This window comes from Tinamus guttatus, unplaced genomic scaffold (assembly GCF_059628265.1).
Source record: "Tinamus guttatus ecotype Peru unplaced genomic scaffold, ASM5962826v1 Tinamus_guttatus_pri_ptg000194l, whole genome shotgun sequence".
Classification (NCBI taxonomy): Eukaryota; Metazoa; Chordata; class Aves; order Tinamiformes; family Tinamidae; genus Tinamus; species Tinamus guttatus.
Window position 1 is genome coordinate 1,564,828 of NW_028288728.1, and position 15,560 is coordinate 1,580,387.

The 15,560-nt window shown below is 38.1% G+C and overlaps 1 protein-coding gene across 1 annotated transcript; it reads right to left on the reverse strand.

The window, feature by feature from the left end:
- Nucleotides 1–1,729: 1,729 nt before the first annotated feature.
- LOC104570882 (protein-glutamine gamma-glutamyltransferase 6) lies at nucleotides 1,730–13,438 on the reverse strand. Its single transcript, XM_088523640.1, has 13 exons — nucleotides 13,432–13,438; nucleotides 10,972–11,145; nucleotides 10,512–10,751; nucleotides 8,933–9,051; nucleotides 8,387–8,515; nucleotides 8,041–8,221; nucleotides 7,656–7,791; nucleotides 5,958–6,061; nucleotides 5,636–5,878; nucleotides 4,860–5,177; nucleotides 3,807–3,970; nucleotides 2,973–3,097; nucleotides 1,730–1,892 (listed from the first exon to the last, which is right to left on the reverse strand). Exons 1-13 carry the CDS (start codon nucleotides 13,436–13,438, stop codon nucleotides 1,742–1,744), a joined length of 2,091 nt encoding a protein of 696 aa, XP_088379766.1. The 3' UTR covers nucleotides 1,730–1,741.
- Nucleotides 13,439–15,560: the final 2,122 nt, after the last annotated feature.

Consider the following 15,560-nt stretch of genomic DNA (forward strand, 5'->3'; position numbering starts at 1 on the left):
CACGTAAGTAAAGACAGGCCTATCTGAAGATCTTCTACGTAATCAGATACGTGCTGAGTTGTGCAGTCTTGATTATATGTTCCTGACATGAAGTAACCATGTAATGTAATAGTATATTTTGTGTATTGGAAGCAATGTGGTTATTGAGTGGATAGACACATGATAGACACTCACCGGTGCATCAGGGATCTCTATGCAGTGGGGTGTTTAGGTTCTGACTAATTATTTTTGTTTATCATTTGGAAATAGTAATGCATACATGCATTTTGCTTGCAGCCATTTGGCATGAGTTCTTGAGTCTGGCCATGGTGGAAGCTACAGAGCTGCTTTTCTGGTGAGAGCCCTGCCCACTCTAATTACAGACGCTCTCTTCTCCACTGTTTAAGCTCTCATGTTCTCTCTGTCTTCACCTTGTCAGAGTTTATCTAGAAATGTCCTCTGCCAAAACGTCCTGAGAGGAAATTGCAAATTATTCTGAACTTCTAGTGAACTTCTGGTTCTCGTGGAACTTCTGTGGAACAAGGGATACAGGGCCAGGGATCATGCCTCAGACTGCCCAAAACTATGGGTTATGGTCTCTTAGACAGCAGGTCTTCAGATTAAAATCTTGACAGCTTTGACATTCAAAGCTCTGACCTTATTAATTCTGCTTTTAACCTTGTTCTGGTAGGACCAGAAACTTAGTTCTTCAGGCTTGACAAAGGTATTCTTACAGCATTATTGCTTCTCAGCATAATTCTGAAGTGTGGTCTGGTAATTGCTATGCCCCGGTCATTCACCAGTTCTCACTGCTGTCCCTGGAGAGGCTTCATTGCCTGGAGTAAGAAAGAAGCCTTGAGCTCCTGTGCACTTGGAGTGTGACCTGATACCCGGCAATGTGAAAGTTGGGAAGCCGCAAAAGACGCATCAATGTGCAAACAACGTGGTAGGTGTTGGAGTATGGGCTGCATGGGAAAGGGTTTGAGTTTGAAGTTAAATGTGCCCCTTGTCACCAGGACTAAAAACAGGCAAAAAATCTTGCCTTGTTTTGCTGGACTTCCATATTATTAATGCAACACTCTGATTTCTATGCTTTGTGCTGTTTGGGATTTTCAAATTACACAGGAATTAATTTACTGATTTTCATCTTTATGTGATCCCTTCTGTGACAGACCTGTGCCCACTTGTTGCATAAACATTGTTTTTATGGGCAACAAACATCACCTTTGTCTAGCCCTTTTATGACTTATTTCTATTCATAGAGCTATAGGTGGCACAAAATAAGGAAATTAAAAGAATAATGGAGACTTTTAAGTGAGAAAAGTAAAAAAAAAATTCAAGAAGAGATTGCTCAGTCTTCTGATTTCTCATAATATTTCTGTTGAATATACACTTCATACCAAAAATACAACCGTTATTTGAATTTTTATATTTATTGATGGCAAATTAGAATGAGATCTAAAAAAGGCTCTATGTGTTATCTGCTGGAGAAATTAAAACCTGGAGCTTAATACAATTAGTAGATTTCACTAAAACTATTAATATTTCTATGAGGAAGAGGCTTCATTTTTTTCTAGACAGGAGGTCAAAAAAAGGTATACACTTAGAAACTATTAATTAAGCACTGTGAAAGCAGGACACTTAATTCTAATGCAATGTAAGTGATTGCCTGTTTTTGTGGAAACGTGTTGTTGTCATTACTGTCCCTATGCAGGGGAAAATGTCATTGTTAATACAGAAAGAAGAAATTGTCTCCATCACATTATGCAGGTGCTACTGCAATGGTTATGAATCCTTTAACATGCGAGAACTTGTCACAGGAGAAGTCTACTTGCAGCTGTAAGGGCCCAGTTCTGCGAGGTGTGAATTCAAAGTAAATTTTTGATCTCTCCCTCGGTGCTAGTCCTGCTAGACTGAAAACAAAAATCAAATAATTCAGGTTTGCATTGTCTTTCCTTCATATGCCAAAGAAAGAGAGCTACAGAGCTGTTGTACCAAAGGGTTGCTTCAGATCAGTGGTGTTTTCTGAGAATTATTTAGGTTTGGGATTTTGTGTGGACTAAGAAACAGGAGAAGACAGCATAGTCCATTTATTTGTCAATAGAAAATGAAAGGTAGAAGTATGACTTGGAGTTCAATGCAAGGTTAGATAGTAAACATAGAAATTTAGAACAGGAAAACTCTGATAAAGGTCTATTCTTTTTCCAGTGTTTGCTTGGCTATGTCCATTTTGTCAATAACTTGAATTTTCCTCATGACCAAAGTGCTTTGTTTCTTTTTTGGCATGATGTGGTAATTCGAAAAAAAATGATTTATAAGACCCCTCACAGGAATAGTGTTTTCCATATTTTATGAATTATCATCTTCAGAAATTTCCGTCCATTTCATTGGGCATGAATTATCATGTCCAAACTCTTCAGAGCTGCAGCAAGTCAGAATGTTTCATAATGAAAGAATTTTATGAAATGCTTTATGGAGTTAATCCATAAAGAAGCAGAATCCAGGAAAAAAAAAGTTAGATTTTTTTGCTCTTATATGCCCAAAAGGCAGCCTACTTCGTACTTTAAATGAGAACAGAACTTGTTTTGGCTGGAATGAGGGAAGCTATGGCAGAGTCGTATTTGTGTCCTTTAGCTTAGATTTATTTCCATGTTTCAGGTTATTGTATTTAAAAGTAGAAATATGAAGCCAAGCTGTAGAAGGAATATCAAAGACGCAAAAGAATTTGACTTTCCCATTTGCTTTTCCAGAAAGGAATAAATTAGCAGTTTTTAGTTCTTAGAGAATTCCCTAAGTTAAAAAAAAAAATACATGATTGAGAAATCACCATTTCACAATATGTATTTTGTGGCATTTTTATTTTCATAAACACAACACATGCGTTTTGGGATAAAGTTGACTTAACCATGATTTTTTTTTTTTTCTTATTGAGAAACTAACCATGATATTGGTCATGTTATAAGCCCTAAGTAAATGCTATAGCTTTTACTTACTGTATCTTGACCTGTTGGTTCATCAAGGTCACTAGCAGGACACAGCTGTCCACGGGTTCGGGGAGGGGGTTGGCGTACGAGATCTCTAGAGTAGCAGCTTTGTTCACTACAACCCGCTGAGGAACCTAAATGACAAAGACACATTTCTGATTGTCCACTGTTTTAGACGTTTTTGAAGTCAGATTTCAGTGGTACTGTAAGCAGATCATCACTTATATTTGAGGATAAATAATATATAGGTCAGAACAGTGGAATTTAATCACACTTGGTATGCTTTTTCTAGAGCTTGAAGCTGGATTTGGATTTGTTAAGTAGTGCTGTTGAGATATGTGTAATAATTTATATATAAATTTCAGTGAAATAGAGACCTCATTGCATATCTTATAATCTGTCTGATCTTTGGCTTGCTGTATGTAATTTCTTTGTTTTTCTGTGATATGGATAAATTGGAGTGGAAGGTTTAAGCCTTTATTTTGAGAAAAAGGAAAGTCATCCAAAGGCAACTCAAATGCTTGCCAGTAACTAGAATAAAAATGGAGTGAAAATATAGGCATTTCTGTAAACACAAAGCAATTGCACATGACTGGGAAAGAAAGAAGGGAACAGAGCTGTTCTGAAGACAATTGGGCAGGTTCAAGCAAAGATCCAAAATTGTTGGATCCCATTTTGAGGAAGCTTACTTTCTTAAATTACACAGGCAGAACTTCAGAGCCATATCTGAAAGGCTGTAGACTACATTCATACATTTTTATCCTCACGTTTTCATCTGTTCTGAGCTCCAAGAAATCTCTTTAGATCATTACTGTCTGTTCAGGACAGCAGTGAGCTGTTTACCTTGATAATGATGTTTGTGTCCTCTAAAATGATTGTCTTCTCTACCAGCAGCTTTATACCATGCATGTTCATGACTTCACACAAAGCAGTAACTTGGATCCTTTTGTCCGTAGTCAGATATTTTCCGTAATAAGTATAAGGAATCTTTAACTGAATATGTTTCTCTGGAATGTAGATGTATATTTAAAAAAATTAGATTCCTATAAAGAATGCTAAAGGTGACACAGTTATTGTGAGGATCTCTGAAACTATTGAAGAGAAGATAGGACACCCAGGGGCTGTATACACAGATGGTCTTACAAGGGAGTAGAGTATTTCTCACTGCTGGTGGTCCTTTCCTGTTCTTTTTTTAAAAAAAAAAAAAAAAGAAGAATTTTGGCCTAAAACGGAAGGCATCTGCTCATCTGCATTTCACTGGATTGTCTCTTTGTATTTTTTTATAATTACATGAATAACCATTTTTATCTATTCCTTCCATATATCCTATTTATTTTACAACAGTCAAGAAGAAAGTCCGGATCAATATTTGGAGACCCTTATGAGCAACCTGGTCAGCTACTTATTGTCTTAGTCATACAACCTTTCTACTGTATATGGAGAAGAGCTCTATATCTTCGCAGTCCCTGGGGATGAAAAAAGATCCATTTAATAATTTTATTAGCCTTGGCTCTTTTTTAAAAGAGACATATGGAATTTCACTGTAATTTTTTCCAGATTAATTTTTATTAAACTCTTCCATATTTCATGTAAAGTGCCAGAAGGCATGCATTGGACTTGCTTATTTGTTCAAAGAGTAAGATGCGTTCTGATACGTGTAATATTTGCCACAGATATGTACCTAACTATGATATTGCTTCTGGGGCTATAATATAGATGTGGCCTTTTCAGAAGAAGAAGAAAAATCTAGTTAAGTGCAGCAGTAAACACTCCTGCTAAAAGACAGGACAAGTAGATATAGATATGGTATTGATGTTTCTCCCTTACATTTACATTTAGGGGATTATAATGGTCAAGAAGAGAGTTTATTAGCTCTTGAAGCACACGAACAATTACCTTGATTAGAACCAAGATCCACAGAGGTGGTCGCCTGCAGGATCTCTGCCACTGCTCGCCTTGTATACAGGACAGTTGATGCGCTTATATCCACCTTCACTGTCTTGTGATCGAAAGATAGGTTATTGAGAATTAAGATTAGGCTAATATCTTTGCCGAACACTGGAGGTTCAGCCAGCTTGAATTTCCCAGAGATTCCAGGGTTTCTCATTGCCTCTGAAGATCTTTCATTTGAAGACTCTCTGTGTCTTTCTGGGGCGTTTGATCCAAATATCTTAGCCCAGGCCTTTCGATAAACACGTCTTTCCTCAGAAGAACCTGGTTGAAAGAGAGAATCAAGTAAAATTCATATCTTCATTGCCATTACATGTTCTCTGTGTCAAGGTTATGAGAACATTGCAGGGTGTCAGCTCTGCATCACTCAAAAACATATGCTGCTGAAATGTTCCCTGTATTTTTTCACTAGAATGCCATTCAAGCTTTTTTGTTTAATAAATTAATATTAAATGAAATTAATAAATGCATTATATTAAAGTAAATCACTGAAATGAAGTAAATATACTTTCTACAGAAGTTTGAGAATCTGGTTGCTTTTGGTAGTAAAAATGATATAAACAAAACACGGCTAGGAAATATTTTGTAGCTATTTTGTAGTTTTGTGTGAGGCAGTAAAGTATTTACTGTGTATTAGTAAGGAATCTTATTTAAGGAATTAATGTATAATGTGTAATTTGAAGGAATTAATTACCCAAAAAACTTTTTTTTTTTTTTTTTACCTTCTGGGTACTTATAGTTGTAAGTGACATCCACACGAGAATTGCTGCCCACAGCTTTGGTGCTGATAAACCTGCCAATTATTTCAGTATCACAATAAACTCTTTTCTTAGTGCCATCATTGTATACAATCCATCTGTTGCAATCAGCATTCACCTCCGTATACACAAATAAGGTGTCGTAATCCAAGTCTACATCACCTTCTTTGATGGCTATGACAGATGCAGGGCCACACTGAAATAGTCCTAGGGCACAAACAAATTTCAGAAGTCATATTAGTAATGATTGGTCTGGAGAAAGACAATTAAGAACTTGCACTGTTACCTTTGCTTTGTTCTTGTGGAGTTGCGTCTAAAACTTGCCATCCATTGTATGATGCTCCCAGGTCTCGACGAGTGAACCAGCTTTCATTCCAGACGTGATAGTCCCTGGAGATGGAAAGAACAATGACTAGGAAGTGTAGGAATATACACTTCCCACTTTGAAAGGTGTGGGGAATTGTTTTGCCCATTCATCAGGATGTGAGATGAGCTGTCTAGTTGCAGCAACTCACTGCCCCTTTCTGTTGTTGAGGTGTTGACCTCTTTTAAAAAGAAATAAATATAATGAGAGTGTGAGAGAGAGAAGAGAGATGTCAGCAGCTTGCTTTGGAACCAAGAGAAACCATATGAGAAAGATACCTTGCAATGTTTGGAAACTGGATTGAGTATCCTTCAGAAGTGGGAAGTGCTAAGGTTCTTTTTGTCTGTTTTTTTTTTTTTTTTTTATAAGAAATTCAGGAAAGTTGTAGTAGGTGGTGAATAAGTGTTCATAAAGTCCAATTGTCTATCTGTAGTAGTGTGCAATAGGAGATGTTTAGAAAAAATTAAGAACAGAACAGGAGTGAAATGACCCTACCCTTGATTGACTGCTAGCAATACTAGAGCATGAGTTAGGAACTCTGTGAACTAAAGGCTACATTGAGAACACTATATTTCATTAGTTTTCATTAGTGATTGCTTCAGAATGTCTTTAGAGGATTTTTAAAACATATTTTATCATTTTTGCTTTCATGGCATCCAGTGCTAGTGAGTTCCACAGACTTTGAGTAGAAAGAACAGCACAAAAGCTTAGTAGAAGATAGGTCACAGCAGGGCTCAGAAACACAACTTCATCCTCTGAGTGTTTATTCAGAGACTAGTGCTTTTAAGGGTGTTAGGAAGAGAAAGACTTCTCGCATTCTTCTACTACATAAACTCAGTGAAAGGAAGCAGACTAAACAACCACTATTGGCTAAACCTAGGATGCACAAAAGACTTTTGAGTTTTATCATATACCTTTGGAAGTATGGCCTAGTAAGTACATTTCCTGAAAAGTAGCTGCAGCTTGAAAGTTTCAAATTTGGGAGTAAATAAAGAATAAAATGGCATGACTTAAGGATTATCATGTTTCTTTGGCTAATCTCATCTGGGGCTTGAAGTGTGACTTTATACTCCTAGACTCCAAGACCTCAATAATTGGGTCTAACAAGACTGGGACTGTTCTCTTTTTATCAGTTCCCTCAAGAGGAAAGACTAGCAAAATGAATCCTGGAAAACCTCTTGGGGAGGCTCCAAACTACCTGGGAAGGATAGGCTAAGCTGAGGAACCAAGGCTTTAGATGTGTGATGAGAAGAAGCTACAGCAGCAGCAAACTAGTTAAGCGCACAGAAGTTATAGCTGTGTTACCAGAAACAAACTGGTTAGGAATCAGTAAATGAGAGATTTGGAATGGTACATTTTCAAAAGCAACATTGCCACTTTCTTAAAAAAGTGGTAACCGGTTTGAGGTCAGGGACCACCAAACATTGTGGGTTTGTCTTTTTTTTTTTTAAAAAAAAGTAACTTGTCTCAAAACCATGAGATATGGTTTCCTTCCAAACTGGTATCTGCTTTATAAATTTAGATAGCTGCATGAAGTTCTAGTACTTTTGTGCTAATAATAACATAAATCACATAAATCCTCTCCCTAAGTGATGGTGAAATGCAGAAATGTATATTTACCATGTGGAATCCTTGCCGATATTAAGACTCTTTCCAGAGCTGTCATAGTATTTATCAATACTCAGGTTTCTATCCACATCATGAGCAGAGTTAAAATTTGAAATCAAACGGGTTGGAATTCCCAAACACCTCAGAACTGAAATATATTAAAAACAAAAAGGAAAAAAAAAAGAAAAGAAAAAACCCTCTAACTCAGCAGTTACAAATATTTAAACAATTTAATGTTGTTTCTCAAATATTTTGTTGTTATTCATTTTTTGCAGTCTCTGAAGTACTGTTCCTCTTGTAGAATTAATTGATTTAAGGTTTTGATTTAAAAAAAAAAACAAAAACAGAGGTTATAAATGCCTCCATTTCATTGTAATTCTTTATTCTTAAAACTTACCTGTACACATTACACCTGCAAAAACCCAGCATTGGCCATATTGAACAGGCCTATAGTTGTCCTGGCGCCATTTCCGAAGGATTACCACGCTGCCATCCCATCTGGATGGATTTTCATGAGAATGGAAGCTTCCTTGCCACTTTCCCAAGAGAACGCCATTGTCATTATCATTTCCATTGATCTAAAAGCAGACAAGTGGATAGAAGGGGCAAAATCAGTTGCATGTAATGCATCATATCTAGTTTCTTGATTATAATGCTAAGGCAAAGACTGTTGAGTCTCACAGGGGTGACTAATGCTTTTTGCTTAACGATGTGGAATTCAAATTAAATTGTCCATTTCTTACCATAGAACTGATTACTCTGCCCACATATTTAGGATCTCCTCTTCGGGATACATCCATGGCTGGGTCCTGACGATAATACAGGCTCAGATCAAGCATGGTGAGACAGATGTTTAGAAGAGGATCTTGAAACTGTGATCAGATAAGATATGTTTTTAAGAAGGGATACTTTCCCAAACAGAATCAGAGGAGTCTTCTGCAGTTTCTACTTTCTAAGAATTTGGAGCCCAAAGATGGTAAGAACAAGACTTAAAACACAGAGAGCACAACATACACTCCTGCAATATTTGCTGCAGTCTGGTCATGGATCTGGCGCATGGCTGTGCTTGTAGCTCGTAGCACATGCAAGAGTTGCAGGCTTTACTGCAGTGCTGTGCCACACCATCTCTCACCACAGTCCTACCAGGCACATAGTAAGTAAATCACAATCAAGGCTAGCCAGCTTTACCTGACTTTTCATATAAGTAGGTATACCTATCAAGGATACAAATAATTAGAAGATGAAGTTGGAGACAGAGTATGAGTCCAAGTGAATTCCTAACAGCTTACCTGTCCATAGTACCATCCTCTTGCTTCAATGTACTTTGCATTGCCCACAAAGATAATTCCATTTTCATTCAGAACATATTCCTGTCTCTCATTTTCATTAGCCATGTAGACATCATCACCTGAAAAAGAAGTTGGTCATACTTCTGAACTTAAAAATGAAGATACCAATAGCCTTTGAAGAACACTTGAATGTTGACCTAAAATGGGCAAGTAGATAAAGTATTCAGAAAACCCTATCTCATTGTTTTATCTACCTACATGCAAACAATTTGGTGAAATTCATTTACTTAATGGCCTGGAAAAAAAAATCTACATTATGTTACTTTGACTATTTGCCAAGTTTTAGTATAGTCTCTGTATATTACCTAAGTGTTTTGCCATCTATTTTGAAGGGAAGATGGAGAAAAGCCCAACCTTACTCACTGAGTAGCTCACTGGATTTCTCAGCTTTATCAGGTTAGTTAAAAGTGGAAAAGGTATTCTAAGAGAAAAATCTTTAGTGTGTTTGTTTATTTTTCTAGTCATGTGTTCATCTCATTTTAAGAATCCAGACTTGCCTGATCCAAGGTGGTACCAGCAACGTTATTGGGATGGCCTACTGAAATGCTCATCCTTCTTCAGTTTTCATCAAATAACAATTCGTCTGGTCTTGTGATATCACTCTCACTCATTTGTTCTAGTTCAGGAACTGTCAAGCTTTTCTCTCCATAGTGCAGTTTCAAGCTATTAAAAGTTATGCAGCAATTGATCTTTCAGGAGGTTCCTCAGATGTAATTCCCTCAGGACTATGCAGACGCAGTCTGAATCTCCTGAATATAATTCTGCTATTATTCTGCCTTCCAAGGCATGCTGAGCTAATTAGCTAATTGACTAACATGTAGTAACACACACACACATGCACGCACACAAAGTGGCTGATTGTGGTTGCTTTTATCTTCTCATGTTGCATAAGATTTTTTAGTCATTTAGGTGACTAAGAGATCTATCAGCTGTAAGGTGGTTTAGTTTTAGGCTACTCTGAGTCCTAGACTATCATATATTTGCAAAAAACAAGTTTAGAAATTTGTATTTTTCTGTAGTATGACGAGGCTGCAAAAATTAAAAATGGTAGCAGAAATGCCCCATATAAGCCCATGATGAAATATCTGGGAAGTGCTAGTCTTTCTTCTGGCTAGTCCTCTGACAAATTTTAGAAAATTACTTGAGCCTTTATCCTTGCATGCAACATTTGCAAGAAGTCTAGCTTTGATATAGATGCAAGTAAAGAAACTTCCTGCAAGCTTAATTAAAGGCCTGAAAAGTGCATGTAATTTTCTAAGTCTGTCAGCCCTTGTACATGGAAAAAATATCTACTCAGTCCTGAAGGAAAAGTCTATAGTGTCACGTGCTATAGTGTATTTCACTTGAGAGGGAGAGAGGAGGGGAAAAAAAATGTGGGGAGGGGGGTGTTTCAATGTAGTAAAACCAGGTCTATGAACAGAGAGCTGAGGGTACTGCCCCAGGTTCGGTGAAGTAACCTTGTGCAGAAATGAAAGCAGATAGGTCAGTTACATTTAAGAGCAGGGGCAGCAGTACCTACCTGGACACCATGGGTTAAAGAGCATCACAAACTGCCCCAGGAATCTGGAGAAGATCCTGTTCCCAGAGGTTACCTGGAGGGTGAGATTGTATCGTCCAATGACAGCATTGGCTGGGCTGGATATGGTGAAGTTTGTGTAGCCAGACTCACTGGGTTCCTGGGTAGCTTGCCAGCCACTAGCCCCTGCCTCGGAGACATTAAATACAGCCCTCGTGTGGTGAGACTCGGAGGGGGACGGTCCTGCCGGGGAGAAGACATGCATCAACATCCATGTTACGCTGTGTAATTTCTGTGTGTTCCAGAGCACAGTTTCGTTATTAATTTCCAATTTGAAATTAGCACACTGGGGGGAAAAAGGTTCAAAAATATGAAGGAAGACTGCATTTCTAAACGGAATAAGGGAATAATTAGAAGGGGAAAAAAGTACAGCTCTGCAATAGTGTGGAGAAAGGTGTGTTACCTGTTTCAGCAACGAATCCTAAGCTCTCCCCAGGCTGCTGTGGCCTGTTGAAGTACAGGCTGATGGTGAAGGCCTGTCCTCGCCTCATAGTCAGTTCCCTGTTGGCATATCTGTCAGTATGGTGTACGCGGGCATTTGCTGATGGTTGCCAGGAAATGTGTGTTGGTGTTAGGTCTATAAAACAAGTGAAAAGACATTAAGAAAAAGCAAGCAAAGAAAACAGCCATTTGCTGCCAGGTAGGATTATGAGGTTGCTAACACCAGGAACCCCTTCTTGAAGGAAGGTCAGACTAAAAGGAAGATGCTTCAGGAAATGGATCAAATCTAGTGGCCAGCAGTAGAAATCTTGTGCTGGGGTTTTGTTGCAGGAGTCTCACACACCACGGACTCATGTTCTTCCTATGCCATGGTGGATACTTATTAATTAATTAATTAATGTAGAAAAAATTAACCGGAGCAAATCAGGTTCATTTCAGAGTTATCACCAAATTCAGTGGTTAGTAGACCTTGTATACTTTTAACATTTATAAGTAATCTGGAAACAGCTACTCCAATATTTTACTGCTTCTGTCATCTGATTTATAGTAGGGAAAAGATACATAGTATGAGATTTATAAAAATGAACAAAATTTATTTGTGGACATATTCAGAGCTCTTGACAAAAAGTCATTGGACAGAATTTAGCTCCACTCAAAGTGACAAACTGCCCACTGGGATTTGTGTTCTGCCTGTGTTCTGGGGCAGCCACACTACCTCAGTGTTGTGGAGGGACATTGTGCTTGGGGATTTCTGATATCAAAGGTCTTCCTTTGCATATATGATCTCATGCCTGGTCGTATGTGGTTGTGCTACAGGCCACGCTTGCCTCATTGCCAGCATGGTCTGTAGTTTAAAGCCAACAAAGTGACTCTTACCATCTTAAATCCTACGCTGACTTTTTGGCAAGTGAGTACTTAAGCAGTTCTCATTGCAAGATTGTTTTTCCTTCTCTTGCTTATGCTTTACTGTCATGCTCAACTTGCGCAGAGTGATGTTTTCTTTGGGAGCTCTGAGAGGCACTGTCCTTCAAGCTTAGGTATATCCTATGATTCTCTGCAAAGTATGGTTGGAGCATAGTGTTGCAAAGTTTGGCCTACGCTCCAGGAAAGGTATCCTAGTAAAGATTCTCCACAATCACTTTAATGCCAGTATCATATATGCAGTGAGGTTTTACTTTTTTTTTCTTCCCCTTTGGGAGCGGAGAGCGAAGGGGCAGCAAGAACGGTTAAAGGGAATTGAAAGGAAAACAGCAAAGGTGAGGAAAAGAAAGTATGAGTTAAGGCCTACAGCAAAATTCAGTATTATGGTATGGTTCAAACAAACTCCCAAGTTTATCTCATACTATGTAGCCATGATAAATCAGATCTGAAACAAATATAGCTGCATATTGCATGACAGTTTATACAAAATCTTTGCAGAATAAATACAAAAAAATCCATCTTGTGAGGGAAGTTCAGTGCCATAATTAAATGAAGTAGAAAACTTTTTTTGCCATCCTTTTTGTAGTCCATAACTACAAAGAGGTAATATAATAAGTAGCCATGGACTGAAACGGCATTTAACCTGAACGTTTGGGACAATATGGTAGTGAACTGCACTGGACTGCTATTTCCCCTGCAAAGTAACATTATCAAAACTGAGTTGAATAGACTGTTTACACTAAAAGATAGACCTGCCTTCCTATTATCCAGTTCACCAAACCTTTTTCTTTTGAATAAGGATCTCTACTAAATGCAAAACAGAGATACTGTCATTACTATTCTGCTTTAACGGGGTTTTAACAGATTTGTGCATGTATTTGTAAACATCTACACAAGGTGTGGTCCAACATTGCAGTATAATGTAGTTTCCATCTGTAGGCTGCATGCTCCTAGCTCCATTAGATGGATTTTACTAATTTTGTTAGTACAAAATGTCACAGAATCACATAAAGGTTGAGGTCGGAAGGGACCTCTAGAGATCATGTAGTCCAATCCCGCTGCACACACAGGGTCACCTAGAGCACGTGGCATCCAGGCAGGTTTGGAAGATCTCCAGGGAAGGAGACTCCACAACCTCTCTGGGCAGCCTGTTCCAGTGCTCTGTCACCCAAAATGTCACCAAAATATCTCTGAAAGGCCATTTTAAAAAAAGAAAAGAAAAAAAAAAAAAAAAAAGGAGAGGCCTAAATAGCCTAGATAGAGTTCTGAAGAAGGGCCTTGAAATAATGGGATTTCTTTTCCTCAGTAACACTTTCTGCTCAGTTTACAATTTATTTTCAAATAGATACGATAATAACAATAAGTGAAGTGCAAGAACAGCTGACACGATAAAATTCCTCCAGGTAAGAAATCTATGAAGACACCCACAGGGCATATATCTTAAGGAAATACTTATTGAGAAAAGAACACTGAAGGAAAGCAAATGACATAGCGGACTCACCTGCCATTCCCGCAGCTTATGTGAATTGCATAGACCTTCTACTTTCTTCTTCAAGGGTGTCCAATTCATATTAATCATTTAAAAAAAAAAGAAAAAAAGAGAGAGAAATTATTTGTTCTGTCGGCTGAAATTGAGAAGTATTTAGCAGTTGTTGTTAATACCTGTAAACTTGTCAGATGAATTAACCAGTTCCTATAATGGATGTATGTCTAATGCTAATGTTCCCGCTCAGCGTGGGTGTAATTATGGGAGGAGATACCAAAATTATTTACTCAGAGGAAATGCATTCTCTAGAATCCCAAGACAAGTAGAACTTCCTACAAAAAATAATAGGTGTGACATGAATAAGTTATCCTTAAGGATGAGGAAACAGGGAGTGTGGTGGGAGGTACAAGCCATCTGAAGGAAAAGGGGCACTTCCTTATTGCTTAACTTCCGTCTTGGTTAATGACACTTCTGGTTTTGTTCAACAGCCGTGGTCCTTTTTAAGTCTCAAAGGTCTCAAATTATAAAACCCACCTGCTTTTATGTGAAATGCTAAAGTGGAACCAGGTACAATTTTCTACCTGCTTATTTTGTTACCCAGCTCCTTATTCTCTATTTAAGCAAAAGTGGTTCCATTCCTCCCCATCCCCCCCCCAAAAAGTATTAAACATGAGTATTTTCTTTAAAAACAGTGCAAATTCTAAGCCTTTGTATCTTCTCATCTGTCAGTATATTTCTATTATCACCAACCTCACTTCAAGGTGTGCAGGTAGTAAAGTGACATTTTTTTGTGGGGAGGAATAATTCTGTTTAGGATTCCTGAGTCCCACTGATCATGTTTGATCTCTCAGTAAAGATTTGAGGAAAGTACTTTGAATTTTTAGTCACAGAGAAAACAAAAATGAAAAAGAATCAGAAAGTAGTCTTTGACAGTTTTTTTTCCCTAAGGTAGCAACTCAGACATTAAAATATATCTTATAAAATTGTCTTCTCACATAATTTTTGAAAACATGGTCTTGATAACATGAAGATTAAAAGAGTAGTTACTTATACAGCATTCACTCTAGCCTTGTATTGAAAGAGAAATTCTGAAACCTTTTCTATTTGGCAATACTATACCTGATGTGATCCTGTGTTATCTCCACTTACATTATAATTCAGAGGTCCTTCCTCTTCTTGGGAGTTTCCAAGAGTTCAGGCTCTCGAAGCTGGTTTCAGGAATCTCTTTGAGCTGAGTGCTGATCGTAGTTCGCTTAGTTGTTCTTTCCTCTTATCCTTAATTCATATTCTCTGGAAACCATAAGAGCCGCAAGCCTCTGATGTTACCTGCTCTTCACACAGAGCGCTAGTGACAAACCGCATTGACCAGTTCTTAAGTTCGGGTGTTCGGTACTTACCGTGATTGCCTCCGACACTGCCCACTGCTCCCTCTGGAGTATGACTCTAACTTCCTTTCTTCTTCCTTGCTGCTCGTATAAGTAATTACATCTCGAGCACTTTTTCTGCATTGCTTGCAACCACCTCCTTTACCTTTGTATGACACACCCACAGCGGTGTTTCCAAACCACCAGAACCTTGCAGAGAGTGGCCTACATATCAAACTGGCACCTTCACCACACCAAAGCATCTAAAGCTTCTCTTGTAATCCCTATGGAATGCAGTGGTCATGGTTCCTATGTGACTAATGACTTAACATTGTCACAAGTGTTTTTCCTAGCTCAATTCCACCCACTCCTCACCAAAAATCATGCAGGATATTTTATTCCCTTTTTTCCTTAGTTGTAGAGCCTTGAAACTGCTATGCAGTTTGCTGTCTTTCCAAGGGGATTGTACCATTTTATTTCTCTCATCTCCTTAATCCTTTCCACTACTGTTTATTATCAGAATCCCCTGGCTTACCATATTATACCTTGCACTTGTGCTGTTTCTACTCCTTACTAGAAAGACGAAATCAGTATCCACAAAGGATGTGAGGAAATTAATATCCACAAAGGATGTTGCAGAGTCCTTCTGTGAGTCTTTATCCCATTAGACACATGTTTAATTGGACATGTTAACTTTCTGTGTGTGTGAAGTGTTGCAAGGAAAGTATTGCCTGCCTTTTAATTCTCTTGGAGGTCCAGTTTATAGGATTCTCTCATTTT